Consider the following 17,173-nt stretch of genomic DNA (forward strand, 5'->3'; position numbering starts at 1 on the left):
GCATGTAGATGAAACTGAGGTGGTTGGCGATTATGACTACAATGACTCACACGGAAAGAGCAAGGCGAGTTCAAGAGTTCGCCTTCACCCCATGGATGTAGCCAACCTACCGGTGAATCTATAATTGTTATGATACTGGAGCCACTTATAGGAGTTCGCCTGCACCAGGGTTTGGGCGCGTGACCAGGGTGCTCTAGCTGCCTCCTGCTTCCCCTGAGAGTAAGAATGATGTAACCATGCTTCAAGGACTAATGGATGCAGCCTATTGCGCAGATACCATGAGGAATGAATCATCTGGTGGGCTGTGAACCGCTGTTATCAGGAGTCGGTACGTGATTTGATAGTGCACTAGCTGTAGTCGTCGAATGAGATTACTAAAGCGGCAATATTCCGGAAGGCCTTGGAAATCTGGAGGTGGCGATGCCGGCCACTTCGCCTATCACATGCAAGGGGCTAGACCACAATGAACTATTGGTAGCTTCGTTTTGACACGTCAACCCCAGCAGTCCGGAACACTGGGTCACGTATCGCCAATAGAACGATGGATTAAACTTGAGCAGCCAGTCGCTCTGCGTCTGACAAAGTAGCATGACGGTGGTAAACACTACAGCTGACTGAAGGCAATACGCAGCTAGGGAATGTCGAGGGCTGCGTTGGGTATGCAAGACAATCAACTTTCTTCCCCATGCCATCAAGTCGCCGCCCGCAACTTCTAGACTTACACCCCCAAACCAAATGGATTTCCAAGAGCGGGCACAGCATGCAAAGAGACCAGGCGAAGAGACCCCCAAACCACGATGTCGGCGTTAAGTGGTTGAACACCAAAGTTCCGGCACTTGAACCGGGCATCACAACTCGGATGCGAGTGATGACTAACCGTTCAGTTTTCGATAGGAGGGCCAGGTGAGCCTAGGGCATGGACATGGGTAAGGGAGATGCAACGACACTAGCGAAAGTCGTTCCGGCCTTCCAAATGTGATATTGATATTAACCACCCGCCAGTCCTAGTAGGATATTGGTGGTAGGGTCGCCGAGCATGGTGTGGTGACAATAGTATTCACACCACCGGGAATGTACCACATGATGGTATTTTGAATACCACTAGCTCTTGGTAGCAAATAAGGAAAAGAAACGCTTACACTAATTTGAAACGGACGCCACGTTTCGAGCATTGCGCCGCTGGTACGTTGCGATCCTTCGCGGCTCGCGATGCCGCATTCTTTCTTTCTCGTGCCGCTTAGGGAGTATTCCTTCACAAATTTGAAGAAATTTTCTAGACAGTGTTTTTCTTACTTCTACAGAGCAATGCTACGTCAGTGCCACAAAATTTTTCCCTTCCTTTCGCATGGGTCAGGCAGTGGTGCGAATGTAAACAAGCCCCGCGCCCGCTCTACGGTAAGGCATGAATGACATGCACAGCCTTGCATCGGGGCGTCGTTGCCATGGAAGCTATCGTCAAATGAAAGAGTCGGTGAGTGACGAAAGACGACAGCAGCTGGAGTCTGTAGCATCAGTTGTCTGATGGCCCTCCCTATTTTTGGGTGAAGCTGTGTTGTTCATAGACGGTGAGGAGTGCGGCAGAGCAATTAGTGCAGCATGAGTGGTGAAATGGGTTAGGGATGCTGGCTTAGCGGCTCCATTCTGTCGAGATCCTGTGGCTCTGGCATGGCATCTGCACCTTGCAGGGCCCCCCGACGTCCCAATCGGAACGACGACCACTGCGTCTTCCATGCAACAGGGCCTCGGGTTGACCATTCAGCTGGCAGTGAGTCGAGCGTTGGACATGAATGCATCACAGCAAATTTGACGTGAGGGCAGCAAGGCATCGGCTCAGTGACATATGCAATCGCATGTATGCGCATGGTGTGAGTCACTCGAACGATGCGCAGACGATATCGGCTGCCTCCTCGAAGAAGGCATTCGCTCAATTGTGATTTCCATGGCTCTCGATAGCGAAAAGTTTGAAGAAATTAGCGAGCAGGGAAGAATTTTCGGTTTAGATGAGATAGTGGACAAAGAGCAGCGCACTGACGAGACTAGGCGTCGGAGGCGCTCCAGGGGGCACGGCGAGGACCAGCATTGGCTGATTGGGGGCCAGTGGTTTCCGTGCCGTGCTGGCCATCCGTCCAAGGTGTACAAGGTGCCCAACCTATGGAAAGGTGTAGTGTCCACTCGATGGCCGCCAAGTCCGTGTGACGATACGAAGAGGCATGGGTAGTCGTTGGATTGACCCGCGGTAGTGGATGTAATGTCGGCGTAGGGGTCTAGGAGAATATTCATCGTCGTGTATCCGTAGACTGCAGGCTGCAAGTTAGCAGCTGGGTCCCCGTATGCAGACTTGTGCTGTACTGTATGGAGCTATGGAGCTGGATGTACCCGATCGTGGGATCTTTGGCAGACAGGCTTGACAACGGAAGACGGGAGCCATATCCTAGAGCGACAAGCGTTAGTGCGCACCTACACGGCCCCTCCAACCGCACCCGCGCAGCGTGTGCATTAGTGGCGTCCCGAGATTCTGGGGAGCACAATCCAGCGAGCCTTGCGCTAGAGTCAGCTGGGAACATTCGATAACTTGCCGCGGGTCGAGCGAGAGACTGTGAGAGTAAGCATGCACAACCGAAGGGTCGGGTTGCCGACATTTGAGCGCCACCAACACCGACGAGGCTGGCCTCATCAGAGAGACCAGCCTCCCGCATTAGTATTGGCTGTACCTGCTGAGATCTCGCTCTTGGCGGGGACGGATGACCGGCCTGACAGGCTGGAATAGATAACTAATAAACTCATCCGGTGGAAGGTATCCGCCCGGTGAGCCTTCATTCAATCTCTCCTCACCGGCCCAGATATAGTTCCTCTGATGGGAAGGACAAATGGGCTGTAGGGTGTCATTCGCTGACGAGGTGTCAGCAGCATCCTATTTTTTGAGCTTTCGGACACCAGATCACACGCTGACATGAAGGTAACGGCGCACTAGATTGCTACCATTCGTCCGCAGCTCCGGTGGGTTGGCACCACCATTAACCAGTGCATGCTGCGTAACCCCATGGCAACTCGACCAAGAGCAAAAGGGGTTGCAGCACACCTGCGATTAGAGGCCCTTGCGTGCATGGCTATCAATAGTACGCTCAGGCACCGTGGGATTCAGAGATCGTCAAGAGCCTGAGTCAAATGTTGGGGGTGATCTTTTGAACGATTATACGTGAATCGCTGTGAATGATTCGGGGTGGTCGCGCACAGGCACTAGCGACACATATGGAAGAATAGGGGCCGAGTTGGTGAGACACCCAAGCAGGCAATGAGTATGCAGCTTTACCCCGCAAGACGGCTGTATGGGCAAATCCATCTGGGGTTCTGAGCAGACGTGCAGGTTTGGCGAACCGCTTCTGCAAAGAACGTTCGCAAGACCAAGCAGCTTTCCCACAAGATCGCCCATTCGCGGGGCCCACGTTGTGACATGGTGATGTTCTGCATGGTTAAGATCGTCGAAGCGCCGGGCCTCAGTGATGATAGAGTCTGGTGACGATTTTCTACCACTTGCAGACCGTCAACGGTGGGGGTGGGTGTGCACATCCCTGCCTCGCTGCGTGCTCACCACGTTGCTTTCTAGCATTGTGAATGCTCGTTCCGTGCTGTTTCCGCCTGTGGTGGTGCAGAAGTACCGCAAGTCTTGTCTCTCACCGGGAGTGGTATGCCCTATAGCACGTTCGCCGCACACCATCCTTGGACGCCTCTGCAGGTGTTTTGCTCCTTCAGTCTGGCCACCCGCATCTTGCCGATGATGGCGGGGAGTCCGGCCGGTGCACAACGATTAACACACACTTTCCAGTGTCTGCCAACTTTTAAAGGCTTCAAACCGCCATGCTCCACGCTCCCGCGTTCCACCCCCGTCGCTGACTTCATTTTGGTGACCTGCGACAAGTTCCCCGCCTCCAGGTTATTCACGTCGTCATCTGCTTCGCTGCCTCCCGGGCTTCTTCTGTTACTCATTCCACATTACTCACCGGGAGTGATCCATCATCTACAGGATCGCCCGTACAAAAGTTGGCAAACGCCCTGCAGACGAACAAATCGACCAACGGCTCTGACTATAGGCAACAGGGAGCTTTGGAAAGCCTATTTGCCTGCTAGCCTCGGTCGCATATTGAGTCCAATTACGGACCAATATCCAATATCTTCACTTGAGCGCAACAGCCAGTCAGGATCAGCATCAGCCTTGTTTGAACTGCAAGTCAGCAGCAAACTAGGAACTGTTGATGACCAACAGCACCCAGCACCAGAGAATTTCGATCACTGGCCATCATCTTCTTCGCCATCCCTCTTCTCGGCACGACATTACCTGGGCCGGCCTTTCCGCTCGGCCTTTCTCGTATCCAGCCAGCATTGCAATCCGTTGCGCCTCAAAGCCCAGCATTGTTGCCGATGAATCATTGGTGATCGCCAGCCTGTTCAATTATAAAGGCCCCTTGCCAAATGGACGGCTCGAAAATTTTTCTCTAAACCGACCACTTGGACCTCCCCCAGCTCCCGGCAGACGGTGGGACTGGACTCTGGCATCGTACCCGTTTGGCGCGACGTTCATTTCGGTTAGGACCCAGGCCAATTTTCCAGCGAGGAGGTTAGGACCCTGGACGCTAGGAAACCCCGGTGTTCTGACCCAACGGCGTCATATCACCCACCAGGATCTGCAATTTCGATCCTCGACGTCCAGGCATGAAAAATTGACAATACCACTGCAAGCCTACTAGTCGAGTGACAAAGAGCTAGGGGGTTTGAGGTTTGCCTATCGCAAATCCGTGGCCCCGGGCCGTAGAGGCGGTACCGCCTCGCCGCCTCCCTTTTCGTCACCTCCTGCTTGCGAGACCCTCTGCAGAGGAGCCTCGAGTCAGCGACTGCGAGGAGATCTACGGAGGCACAGCGACTATCTCTACCTAGGGAAACCGCTGGGTTTCTGCACGACTCAGCAGACGCAGCAGGGACTTTACCAGTCCGGCGGAAGGCCAGTGCTTTTTGTTAGCGCAAAGACTGTGTGTGGCTGGACCTCTGGGGTGTGACTAATCTCATCTTGGCCGTCCGAGGCTTTGAGACTGCGGTACCTCCAGGGGACACCCCACCCGCGGCTTCAGTCATCGCCTCGCCCGCACCCCTGGCCTCTCCCTGTTTTGGTGTTGGGTACTGGGTGTTTCCCTGTATGCCCGACCAGCGCGCCTCTGCACACAACGCCCGAGAAATTTATTAAAGGGATTCACCTTGGCCCAGCCATCTACTTTCGGTTCCCTTCCTCTCATTCTGGCTTTTTGCCATAAACCACCTGCCCCATTCCAAATCCAGTACTCCCGCTTTCAAATCAAACGACCTCAGTCTGGGCCCAGAAGAGTCCAGCATTTTCGAGCAGTTACTATCAAAGTCGTGACAAGAGCGACTTTGGTGCCCAATCTCTCAGGGAGATAGACCATCCAGACTTGACATGTTTTCTTACGGACGAAGAACCTCCTCTCCTCCTCCAACCGACCACATACCAAGGTGACGGGTGTCACTCCCTCTAGCGTCACGACACAGGCGCTCTCTTTGGATTTTGCGACGCGAAATACCCTCATCCTCGGCGGGCGCGTCGACAGGGGACGATTTTCCGCCAGGAGACTTTTGTTATTGCAGACTCGGATGTCAGTGGGACATCGCAAGAGTTTAGGAAGATGAGCTACGCATCCCCGTACCACGGGTCCGCCACGCCCAACCCGGACTACTACTACCCAGGTAGCCCTTCGCCGACGCCATCGCCGCGGCACAACTTCTACTACGCGACTCCTCAGCGACCGCAGACCCGGGCTCACTTTCGCCACGCCAGCAGCGGTGGTCAAGAAAACTACAGAACCGCATTTTCGCCCCGGTATACAAGCACAGGCGAATATGCCACTGGCCCTGGCCCCAAAGTGAGTTCGCGAAAGCACAGTTTCTCAAAGGGGTCGAACCAGTCACCGAAGCGCGAGCGCCGCAGCTCTCACTCCTACTATCGGGCCTCGCATGGGGATTCCGACGAGGACGAGATATTTGAGGTCAATGGCGTCACTTACGTGTTGCCGGCGCAGTCGAGGAGCCGTAGATATTCCGAATACTATACTGCTGCTGCGGGACATGGCACTGATTACTACTACTACAAGCAGGGTCCCGGCTATGAGAAGGAGAGGACAGCATACTACGAAGATCCCATCCAGCGCTCGGCGACCAGGGCTGCCCACACTCGCCGCCCGTCGGCCAGCGCCAATGTTCCCCCAATCCAGCGCCCCTCGACGGTCCGCCCGTCCAGCTCTCACCAGAAGAAGCCCACCCCAGCCCCAGCCAAGGCCACCGAGGCGGATGCCAGGAAACACCGGATCCCCGCTGGATACTCTCTCAAGAACTGGGACCCCACCGAGGAGCCGATCATGCTGCTAGGTAGTGTCTTTGATTCCAATTCTTTGGGCAAGTGGATCTATGACTGGACCGTTTACCATCATGGCCCTGCTACTCCCATCTCGGACATGGCTGGTGAGCTTTGGCTCCTGCTCATCCAGCTTTCTGGCAAGATCAAGCGCTCCGAGGATTGTGTCCCCAGGATCCGTGCCCAGGACAACCGGGAAATGGTCGAGGACTTCATCGAATCTGGTGAGCGCATGACTGACAAGCTCCGCGCCCTCCTGAAGAGGTGCGAGGCCCCTATGCTCAAGGCCAGCAAGCGCAAGGATCCTTCCCAGCTTGGCAAGGGATCGGGCGTCGAGTTCGTGGAGACCCTCTTCGGTCGCGAACGAGAATTGGAGAAGACGGAACGATTCATGCAACAAGTCCGCCTCTGGAACCTTCGCTTCGATGCCAACTGCGAAGAGATCCTCCGGAAGCCCACCATGTAGAGGAAGCCCAGGATACCCGATGGTCTTTTCTTTTTACATCAGCCATGGTTCAACTTCCAGGATTGGACCCAAATTGCAAACCAAACCCAAAAAAAATTATTGATGGCCCATCCATCTTGTACACTAGGACCCCATTTCCTATGGAGCCTTCGGAGTCGGTCTTTGCCTTTTTGGAAATGGCACAGCGCATTATACCAGGGATGTCTTCCTCATTTCTATCGGAAGGCTTTCCCATATCTGTCGCATACAGAAGTAGGGGCAACCTGAACATGCATCACGGGGAGAAGGAATCGGGCTTTTCTGTTGTCTTCATTGATACCCCAAACAGAAGACGTGCGACTTATAATATGAACACGCTAGCTAACGAGGACATGCGATATATCTGTCCTGGAACTTTACGAAGTTCGTCTTGGGTGTTGGGAATCCAAAAAAGTTCTTTTATGCTTACGGGATCGCTGCATCACACGAGTTATTGATTTTGTGGAGGAGGCTTTTCCGAGATTGAAGGGTACTGAGGGATACATTTTAATGGATATTATGGAATGCGTTATGGGATGTTTTCGTCAGCAGGGCCTTTGAGAGGACATCGAACGGCGTTTTTTGTTGTTTGACCGTGCCTTTTATAGACATCTCGAGTGCGGTCGATACCGGGAATCTGGGTGTCTACTGGTGGATATACCCTTTATTTAGATCTATCAATTTCAAGTCTTCTAAACACCTAATTCTCCTTGTTTTGAACGTGTGACGCTTTATCCCCACGAGTGAATCTAGGTCGTCTGCGGTAGTATACTCCAGCATGGCAGTCGAGACGAGCAGTCCTTCAGCCAGACCTCATTCAACCTTGGACGTCACGGACTCCTGTATGTGAGATGTGCGAAGCCTACCAGGTTTTCTAGCATGTTTTTGAACTGCCGGCGAGGCTACGCAGCCTTCGCGAAAGAACGTGGTTATTCATGCAAGGCTCCCGAGATCTCTCGCGCGTGTGTGGACCTATGAGTATTGGGTTTTGCCAAGATTTCGAGACAGGCCACCGCGCTCTGGGGCCAGTCGGCGGTCTGGACCGCGACCCCGCGTGTTCCCCAGTTGGGCATCAGTGAGACTTGTGGATGCGTGTTCACTTTCGGGCATGGATACCTGCTGCAAGACCCTCCGGGAGGGCCCATTGGAGTACGGTAGTGCTCAGAACTTGGAACAGGCCCGGCTTTTGCTCAATTGCTTCGTTGGCAAGTATTCGTGCCTTCGTTCTGCCTCGCTGTCAGAAACCTTCACCGTTCCGTCGCATCCAGTAGTGCTTCCTTATTCCGTGAAATTCCTGTGCCTCTTCGGCAAGCCACAACAATTTTTTTCTTAGGGCACTGCCAGGGTTTTTACCCTTGACCAGGGGAAATTATTGGGCATGTGTGTGAGCTCTGTTAAATTGGTTTATGCTCACACCTTCCCCCCATGTCTCAGCCTCAGGGCATTAGTTGATCGCATAATTTTGACGGATCGGCGCTGATAGCAGGCAAGAGTCAGTCAGCCCGTCAACATGCGAGATCAAAGCAGAGGTGTATCATGGGGGAATCAACGGACGGACATGTCTTCCGTTCTCATTTAGCTACGGGTGGTATGTGCAATGTGTCTATTATCTGCTTCCCTTTTTGCACGTCGTTCCTGGGAGGGCCGCAGGGTTCAATGGTCAGTTGTCGGTACCTACATGAATGCCAGAGGCTGCGCGCAATTTACCGCCCACACCGAGAAAAAAAAGTAATTACCGGCGACTCATTCTTCTTGCCCGATTCGAACCCTGGAAGCGGGAAAGAGAAATTCTCAAAAGGTCTGTGTCCCTGGGCTCGGCAGCGTTTGTTCCGCGCGCAGGACAAAAAGTTGATACCGGCCAAGCTCAGAACAGTCTATTCATTTCATTCGCCAATGGGCCCAGGGGGCTTCTTACAGGCAACAAACATGGGACGGACGATCGTGCGAATGCAATGATACTTTATCACAACCTGGATCAACTCTGCGGACGGCACCTGCAAGTTCCCAGGTAGGCAGACGTCAATTTACGTCGCTTGCGCTGGCCTGGCCTGGCCTGGCCCGCCCGCGCGTTCCTGCGGCCTATTGAGCCACCTGCCTATACACAACATATGTGGTTCCCTTGGGCCAATTCTCAATGGCATAGCAAATAAAATGGAGGCGGCTGGCGATTCCAAGCGAAAACCACAAAATCCTCTGGGAATACCATTTAACAATGAGGGAAATACTTTTCGAACCTTTCTTTCTCAGTTAATCGACACACCCCCTGAAACAAGAACCTCCTTCCCTGATTGGGGTCCAGTATTCGCATACTGTGCGCAAAAGTGGTTGGGTCTGCACACCCTCAACACCACGTTTGGGGGGCCTGGGGGTGTGCATCAAACACATGCCTCGGGGGCTGGGATCCTACGGGTACGCGATGTGGTGTGAGAGTTCGGCGCCGGTGAAAGTTCGCGGTCAGAGCCCTTTCCCGCACACGCGACTATCCCTTGCAGACGGCGTTTCTTTCCCACGCAAACAAGTCTTTTTGTACCTTGCATATCCGCCTCCGTGACTGTGGACTACAGATGAGACATGTCTCCTTTAGCTGCCTCCCGACGTGCGCTGCAAGGGGCGGCTGGACGGGACACGAGATTAGTTTCGTTCCTTTTCGGCCCGCCCAAAGTCAGTTGGCTCTGGCTTGCGACACAAGCAGCACTGTCGCGACGTGATGTGCCAAGACATCCCGGAAAGCCAAGCACATTTTTGGGGCGTCGCACACTCTCCATTTCCCTTGGTAGCAGTCCACCCCAGCCTCGCGGGAATGCATACCTACTATGGTATGCCTCTGCAGCGTCTATTCCCGTCTCTCTATTAAAGGTCATTCAGTCAACGTCCCTCGCCGGCAACAAATGAGAGTTCAATGAGCGGTTGCGTCTCCAATCACAGAGCCGAGGAGGTCTCGGCAGTTGCATCACCACGCCTTGGGGGCTAAAATGGTGCATGCGGCACGGATCTTACAACCGGATGAGTCCCCAAAAGCGGGTGGAGGAGCACATTCCACTCCACTAATAGAGTGCATGCAGTAGTGCTACTAAAGATACACACAGGCAGGGTGACTAGAGAAGTGCGAACCGCCTGTGATTGGTCTGGCGCAGTTCTCGAGCGAATCACAGAACCTGCCGATGTGATGTGCAGAAGAATGCTTTTCTAGACGCATATTATCGCAAGGCTTATGGATGTCTCTGCCGCACATTGCACATTGGCGCGTGGGAATCTTGAGGCTTATTTTGGGCTCAACTGTCTTATCGTGCGCCCACGATTTGCAGCCAACACCACCACCAAACATCCGTGCCGAGTTGAGGTCAGATCTTCGTCCTGCTTGGGGGGCGATGCGTGTGACAAGGCTGAAGTGATATGCTTCCAATGTATTCACGCCTCTGGTGTGGGATGCACGTACGACATGCCGCTATCATCAGTCAACCACGGTCATCCGGAGTGAGATGTCTAAGTTGCTTTCATCTATGGCTGTCATTGACGGGCAGCCGGGGCCTGGTGTAGGTAGTACAGAGAGAGCACCAAACCCCGCATGCAATCCCGCAACATAGGATCATGCCGGCGGCCCTTGGGCTAGCTCCTTAGTTACGAAACATGGCCAGTGAAGGAGCGAAGTGTGGTATCACCAAACCCCAATCGGCTCGGCGTGATTATCTTATCGTGAGCTTCCTGCGAACATATTGGATGCACTACACCATACAGTCTTACCTTACCTCAGCGAAGGTGGGCGGATCCAGTGGGGCTGCACAAGTCCCCGCCAGTGAGCGGAACTGCACCTAGATATCTGTAGTTGAGTTGACTGCGACTAGGCGATGGGGGTTTCACTCATGTCCAAACTTGTATACTGCTGCGCACCCGTCAGCTGCATTCGCAAAAGGCAGTGCAGGACTTTTAGGGTGGTGGGACTGCCCGTCATATGCACTCTCCTATTTTGGTCCGCCCACCGTAGTGTGTGTCGCACACAGGTCTCCCCCCAAATCGACCCCGCGCGTCAGCTTCTCACTGCATCCAATCGTACTACTACCACATTCAGGCTGTGCACATGTAAGCACGCCGGTATGACAGCATTCCACTGCAGATGAGACTAATCTCCCCTATTACGTGCTCGTGAACGGTGTCACCCCGGGCCGCTGCCTTATACGAACCACAGGACCCACAGGACGAACTATACACGACGGGCTCCGCAGCAAGTATAGGCGGTGTTGCTCAACACCACCCAAGCCCTCCTATTCGGAATCCTGCAGTCTCGTTGCGGCTGATGGCAGCTGTGGTTCAGATTTGGGCTATGCGTCTTTCACCAACTGCCAAATTGAGAGCTACATGCATGATGTAGACGACAGGAATGGATAGTTTAAGTTAAACAGATTTCTCCCGTCTTTAGAACATAGGAGGCTTGCAGAATGATTACTAGCCCTTGAGGATACACATCATTGAGACCAAAACTAAATTATAGGAGATATGTGTGAAATGATCAGGCACGGTTTGCTCGCTTCACGTCTTGTCTTCACTGCACACCACAGTTCCATAGCCCCACGTCAGCATCAGGTAGCATGTAAGAGCCAAATATTTGCAGTATCGGCCTTATTAATGTTAGATTTGAAGAGAACGATGAAGTGAAAATATATTGCCATTTGAAGTATATAGGTGGTGACACATAGCTTACGCCTCTTATCGAATGATGCTCAGGCTCGCATTGCATGTTGCTGGGAAAGTCGAAAACATTATGCAAAACCAGATTGCTGCACAAAAGATAGCCCAACGTCGCAAACAATATGAAAAGTAGACTGCTTATCCAACTTACTGTGTGATGAGTTTTCCTGCAGGAGCCAGGTATCGACTCTCATGGACCACGTCCTATCCACCAAAATGCCAGAGGTCATTAGGTGAGCTCACGTAGTTAGTCCGTCACGCTGAGTCTCTTCCATAAGCTTTGTTTGCTAGCACTCGGATATGCAGCTTTCTCTGGTAAACGATTTACGCCTGATCCCTCTCATCACCGAAATGCAATCTTTCGGCTGGATCCTCTCGTGAGGCCTTCTCCGATCGTAATATCTCAAGGAGCTCTACCTGTGCTATTTGATAAGACCCAAGGAGCCTTGCACCATCCGCTAGCGGTATCAAAATGCCTACGGTAGTCGAGAACAGTCATTTTCTAGAAGTAGTCCCTAGGGAAGTCAAGCCGTGGAAGTTGGACGATCACTCGCTTGGACTTGTCAAGCCAAAGTCAACATCGGGCATCGAATCTTGCGAAGCAATCCCAACATATGTTGAAGAATAGCTCCTCTCCAGGCGACTCTACTCAGTCAATTCTTCTTGCATTAGTATCATACATGTCAGCTTACATGATTCCAAACAAAATTGTCAGTGAGCCTAGTATGCGGCTTCCTAGCCATGCAGAGAGCTCGCACAAGTGTAGATCGATGAACTCCTCTACTGACTGTTCAATTAGTCCATGCAAAGTGTAATGCTCATCGCCAGAGCCTATCGTCTCACACGACCATTGTGTCCTGCCACGGAAAGTAATGTATCAATGTTAAATTACTGTGTACGTCTCTACCTTTATAGCTATCTCTGCAGCCGTAGCTTCACCGAGTGGCTTTGCTTTTCTAAAGGGGTGTTTATAGGGGTCCCTCGCAAGAAATTCTTGAGTAGATGTTGAAGCGCTTGACCAATAAGGGCGGCAGATGGATCTGACTGGCAGTGATCGGGCACCGACCCCGCTGCGAGGCTCGCATCAACCAACTTTCTCAGCCTCACACCTTCCTGCCTTAGATTCTGCTAACGCCAGAGACTTACTGATATAGTCACTCGCCAGTCAAGATGTCTGGGATCGAACTTCTTGGTTTCGCCTGCAATATCATGCAGGTGATCAGCTTCAGTCGCGAGGTCATATCTCTCTGCTCGAATGTCTACCAGGGAAAGCATCCCGATGCTGAGCTGGCAAAGCTTGCCACGTCTCTGCAGGTGGTATCCTCGGGAGTACAGACACACTTCGACACCATGCAACCGAGGACAGCCGATGAGAAACGCCTTTGCGACATTGCTACTCGATGTGCCATTGCCGCCCGCGATCTTGATGAGGAGGTCGGCTTCATTACGTCCCGTCATAAACAGGGGAATCTGGCATCTACGCTACGTATTGCTGCCCAGACGGCATGGCGAAAGCGCCGGCTAGATAGGTTAGAGAAATCCTTGACGGAACACGAACGTGTGCTCGACACACACTTAATGGCGCGGGTATGGTAAGTGTGGACGATCGAGGCGCCCAAGCAAAAAGAACTGATTTGCATAGCAAACAAACGGATGCCATTGGGCTGAGACAACAGGAAGGCTTTGATAAACTCGGAGCTGACATCCAACATTTTGTGTCACAATATGCGATAGGCCACAAGAAGCTTCGTGAGTTGGTGAAATCGGACATGTCCCTTTCACAGAAACGGTCCGAGAAAGTCATGAAGACACATGTCACAAAAGAAATAACGACATCCAAAATCGCTCTTGTAAATCACATTGACTCACAAGCTGAGATAACTACCAAAACAATTACACGACATTTCCGTGATCTCAACGCTCGGGGGAAGGACGATAGCAGAGAAGAACAATTTCTACGGAGCTTCAAATATCCGGCGATGAATGAGCGACGCAACTATTTGACTGAGTCCCACGAAGGGACTTTCAAGTGGGTCTTCAGCCAAGACAAGCCTTCGAATGACGAGGACAGAAGGACAGATTACCAAGATCCGCCTTGGGACAACTTTGAGGACTGGCTTAGATCCGACAGCGACATTTACTGGATCTGCGGAAAGCCTGGATCTGGCAAAAGTACATTGATGAAGTTTCTTGCCTCCAATACTTTGACGAAAGAGGCATTGCGAGCGTGGCGTCATCAGGTAGTCATTATCTCTCATTTCTTCTGGAAACCCGGATCAGCAAATCAAAGGAACGTCAAAGGACTGTTCGCTTCATTACTCCACCAGTTGCTCACCCTCCGACAAGATCTCCTGCAAGCAATATTGGAGAATTCTAGTGATTTAGGGCAGAAAGACTCGGACGCCGACTGGTCCGTGACAGAACTTCGATCGTTGTGCTTAAGCACGATGAGAAACTATCCATCCTCCATATGCATATTCCTGGACGGGCTAGATGAAATATGCGACGAGGAAGGGTCAGGCTCATTGATGGAGATCTTGGACACAATGAAGGCAATTCCGAGTGTGAAGATATGTGTTGCTAGCCGACCAGAGAAGCGCTTCGAATGTCACTTGTCTCGGTTTCCTCACCTCAAGCTTCAAGGTCTGACTTCTAAGGACATACGGCATTACGCCGACCGAACATTGCGGCCTTTCTGGAGTCGTCGTCAGGATCTGTCGGTATCGGTTCTGGACAAGGAAATATTGCCCGTGTTAAGCGAGAAAGCCCAGGGGGTGTTCCTCTGGATCAGGCTTGCAGTGAAAAACTTGATGAGTGGACTGGAGAACAGTGATAGCGATGAAGACTTGATCTTGCGTCTACACGATCTTCCAACAGAGATATCGCGGATGTATTACGAAATGTGGGCTAGGCTCAACAAGAACACAAAAGTTTATCGAGAATCAACAGCCAAGTATTTGAACCTGCTCATTGCCCATCGAGAACTGGAGGATTATGCGAGTAAGCAAGGTTACTCCAACAAACCAGCACGCGTCCTCGAGATCATGGGAGCCACAAATTTATCCCTCCAGTCCAGGTTGTTCACTACCGGCCAAGTACCAGCAGCAGAAGTCATCAATGACCAGTATGACCGGACCCGAGAACTGATAGATATGAGGTGCGTTGGCTTGGTAGATACAACACCGTTGTGGAAGGCTCGCTCAATACCTCGGAACAATCATCCTGAAGAGTGCCTTAAACCAAGCCTTATACCGGACTTATCCTTGAGAGCAACCTTCATTCACCGAACTGCGTACGACTTTCTAGTAGATACTGAGGAAGGCCACCACATCCGGGCTTACGACTCTTCTTCAGTGGGTGAGAGGTATCTCCAAGTGGTCCGAGGTCAACTGGTGGCAGCTGTTATCAGTCAAAATGAGTCCCTTTGCTCCTTACTCCCTAAAATAGCTTTCACAAGTCGTTTTGTACCTCAACGTATGACTTACGACTTCTTGAAAGTATGCTGGAAGCTGCATAATCGCACCTCCATTCGATTCGATTTTCTCCCGCGGCCAGATGAGCCGCGGCCAGATGACACCAGGCCTCACTTTTTGACTGCTCTAACCTGCCCTGAGTTCAAAGACTTCATTTCGGTCAGCATCAAAAAGAGCCCGAGGCCATCGGCTCTAGCAACTGAGCTGCTCCGGGATATGCTACTCCGGGATATGCTGCTCCGGGATATGCGGGATATGCTGCGTCCCATCATGTTCAATCAATCTAGCTTCTTTTATTTCAACCCGTTGATATCGCTAGGCGCTGATCCGAAGCTCAGAGGTCCATCGTATCAGATGAATGCAGGGCCTTTGAACGGTGATGGAGTATTTCTATATTCCGTTACGCCGTTCCAGTTACTGCTCCAAATTGAACTGAAACATTCCTTATTCAACCGGGTCAACAAGCCCCTCGAAAATCCGACTCGTGTCGAGGTTCCAGTGGAACTCTTACAGCTTTTCAAGGATAAGGACTCGGCATTGAACGAGCCATTATGGATGTCATTGAGTATTTCCCCGCACATTTGTAACATAGCTCCCCACGAGGGATATTGGGGGCGACTAGCGAGATTTGAGGAGGGACCCAATGAAACCATGGACCCAGAATGTCTACAGGAAACCAGGATGATTGTTGAGATGAAAACATCTTCTGTGCTAGAAGATCTCTGTAGGCGACATCGGGCTTATTATGGAAGAGCGAGATCATCTGCTCTAGTAACCTGCCTCGAAGAGCCAGCACAGTATATCTCCTGCATAAACATTCGCTATCTTGAATTCACTGAATTTGTGGGGGGACACATTATGAGTTATAGGGTAAGAGTTCGAGAAAGTACCCAAGACATTGAGCCGCTCATCGCATCATGGCTGTATGGCGAAATTGAAGAATACCCTAGTGAAACAGTTTGGGGGGCAGTGAAACGACTTTATTGCGACTTTGCAGCTGGTTCGACGAGATACGAGAGGGTCTATGGCGATGTAAGGGCAAATTTAGCGGATGAAGGACTTGGGTTCTGCAGAGTCACCAAGGAGGAGGCCAAGGAACGCGCTCAGCACATGAGAGATGAAGATATTGAGGCTCCGGGCCACTGGCTTTGAGATGGCAGGCATAATCGTGGCCATAATCATGACTGGTTAGAAGAAAGAGATACTCTGAGCTTGAAACTTTACAGCTTAGATTTCTGTGCTATCTGACTTGCCCATCGCTTGAACCTAGCAATCACAGTACCGCGAGAGCTTTGATTGTTGGCTATATAGACGTAGCGCTACAGATTGTACCAAATGCGCTTCAATCGCACAATTTTATTAATTTGACTACTCCAGGTCCTTATCGATCTGCTCTTACTAGATATACGTAAGATGGACCGCCGAGTTGTGATGCATAGGTGCATCGCATGTTCCACATTTCAGCAGACAGGTAATATAATTCTCCAAGCCCCATGCCCCTTCACGCGGTGAGCTGCTGGAAGGAGTCTTGCAGGTCATACTGATCTAGCTCCGTTCTGTGGCCGCTTGCCCCCCTCTTCAAAAGAAATAATGTGAAGATTTCTCATAGATCTGCTCTATTGTTATGAAGTAAATGACCTAAATGAGGTTTGATCTGCAGATAGAAAATAGTTACGAATACCGACCTGGCCAAAACGGAGAGCTCAAAAAAATCAACACGTCGAAGGGGCCGGGAACAGGACCTCCATGGAGACTTCTACAACACGCGCTACCAGGCCTTGTGGGAGTATGACATCCCTGAGCGGCGCGCAAATGCAATGCCACCACAAGCCCCTGATCGGCAAGAACGAGTGATTGAGCCAGCTCGGACGAGGTGCTGATGCCTTTGACAAGGAGACTTCAATTCAAATGGATGATTCAAATTTCCATACAGGCGGATGCTCAATCTGTACAATTGGTTACCTTAGGTGGTACAGAGAGTGACTACGTAGATTCAAAACTCAGGCATCTTTCAATAGGAATTTCCTGATGTCCACTGACTCAATGACGCACAAAGCTCAACAGCGCAGGGCAGGTCTAATACGTTTATGTGATATTCCGCCGTGGATTTACTCCACACGT

The 17,173-nt window shown here is 51.6% G+C and overlaps 2 protein-coding genes across 2 annotated transcripts; both read left to right on the forward strand.

Annotated features, from left to right (window-relative positions):
• Positions 1 to 5,687: 5,687 nt before the first annotated feature.
• Positions 5,688 to 6,878, forward strand: JN550_011109 (uncharacterized protein; the record flags this gene model as incomplete). Its single annotated transcript, XM_049309438.1, has 1 exon — positions 5,688 to 6,878. One exon carries the CDS (start codon positions 5,688 to 5,690, stop codon positions 6,876 to 6,878), a length of 1,191 nt encoding a protein of 396 aa, XP_049166909.1.
• Positions 6,879 to 12,749: 5,871 nt separating this feature from the next.
• JN550_011110 (uncharacterized protein) lies at positions 12,750 to 16,204 on the forward strand (the record flags this gene model as incomplete). Its single annotated transcript, XM_049309439.1, has 2 exons — positions 12,750 to 13,171; positions 13,222 to 16,204. 2 exons carry the CDS (start codon positions 12,750 to 12,752, stop codon positions 16,202 to 16,204), a joined length of 3,405 nt encoding a protein of 1,134 aa, XP_049166910.1.
• Between the last annotated feature and the right edge of the window lie 969 nt (positions 16,205 to 17,173).

This window comes from Neoarthrinium moseri (assembly GCF_022829205.1).
Source record: "Neoarthrinium moseri strain CBS 164.80 chromosome Unknown scaffold63_Wmoseri_CBS_16480, whole genome shotgun sequence".
NCBI lineage: Eukaryota > Fungi > Ascomycota > Sordariomycetes > Amphisphaeriales > Apiosporaceae > Neoarthrinium > Neoarthrinium moseri.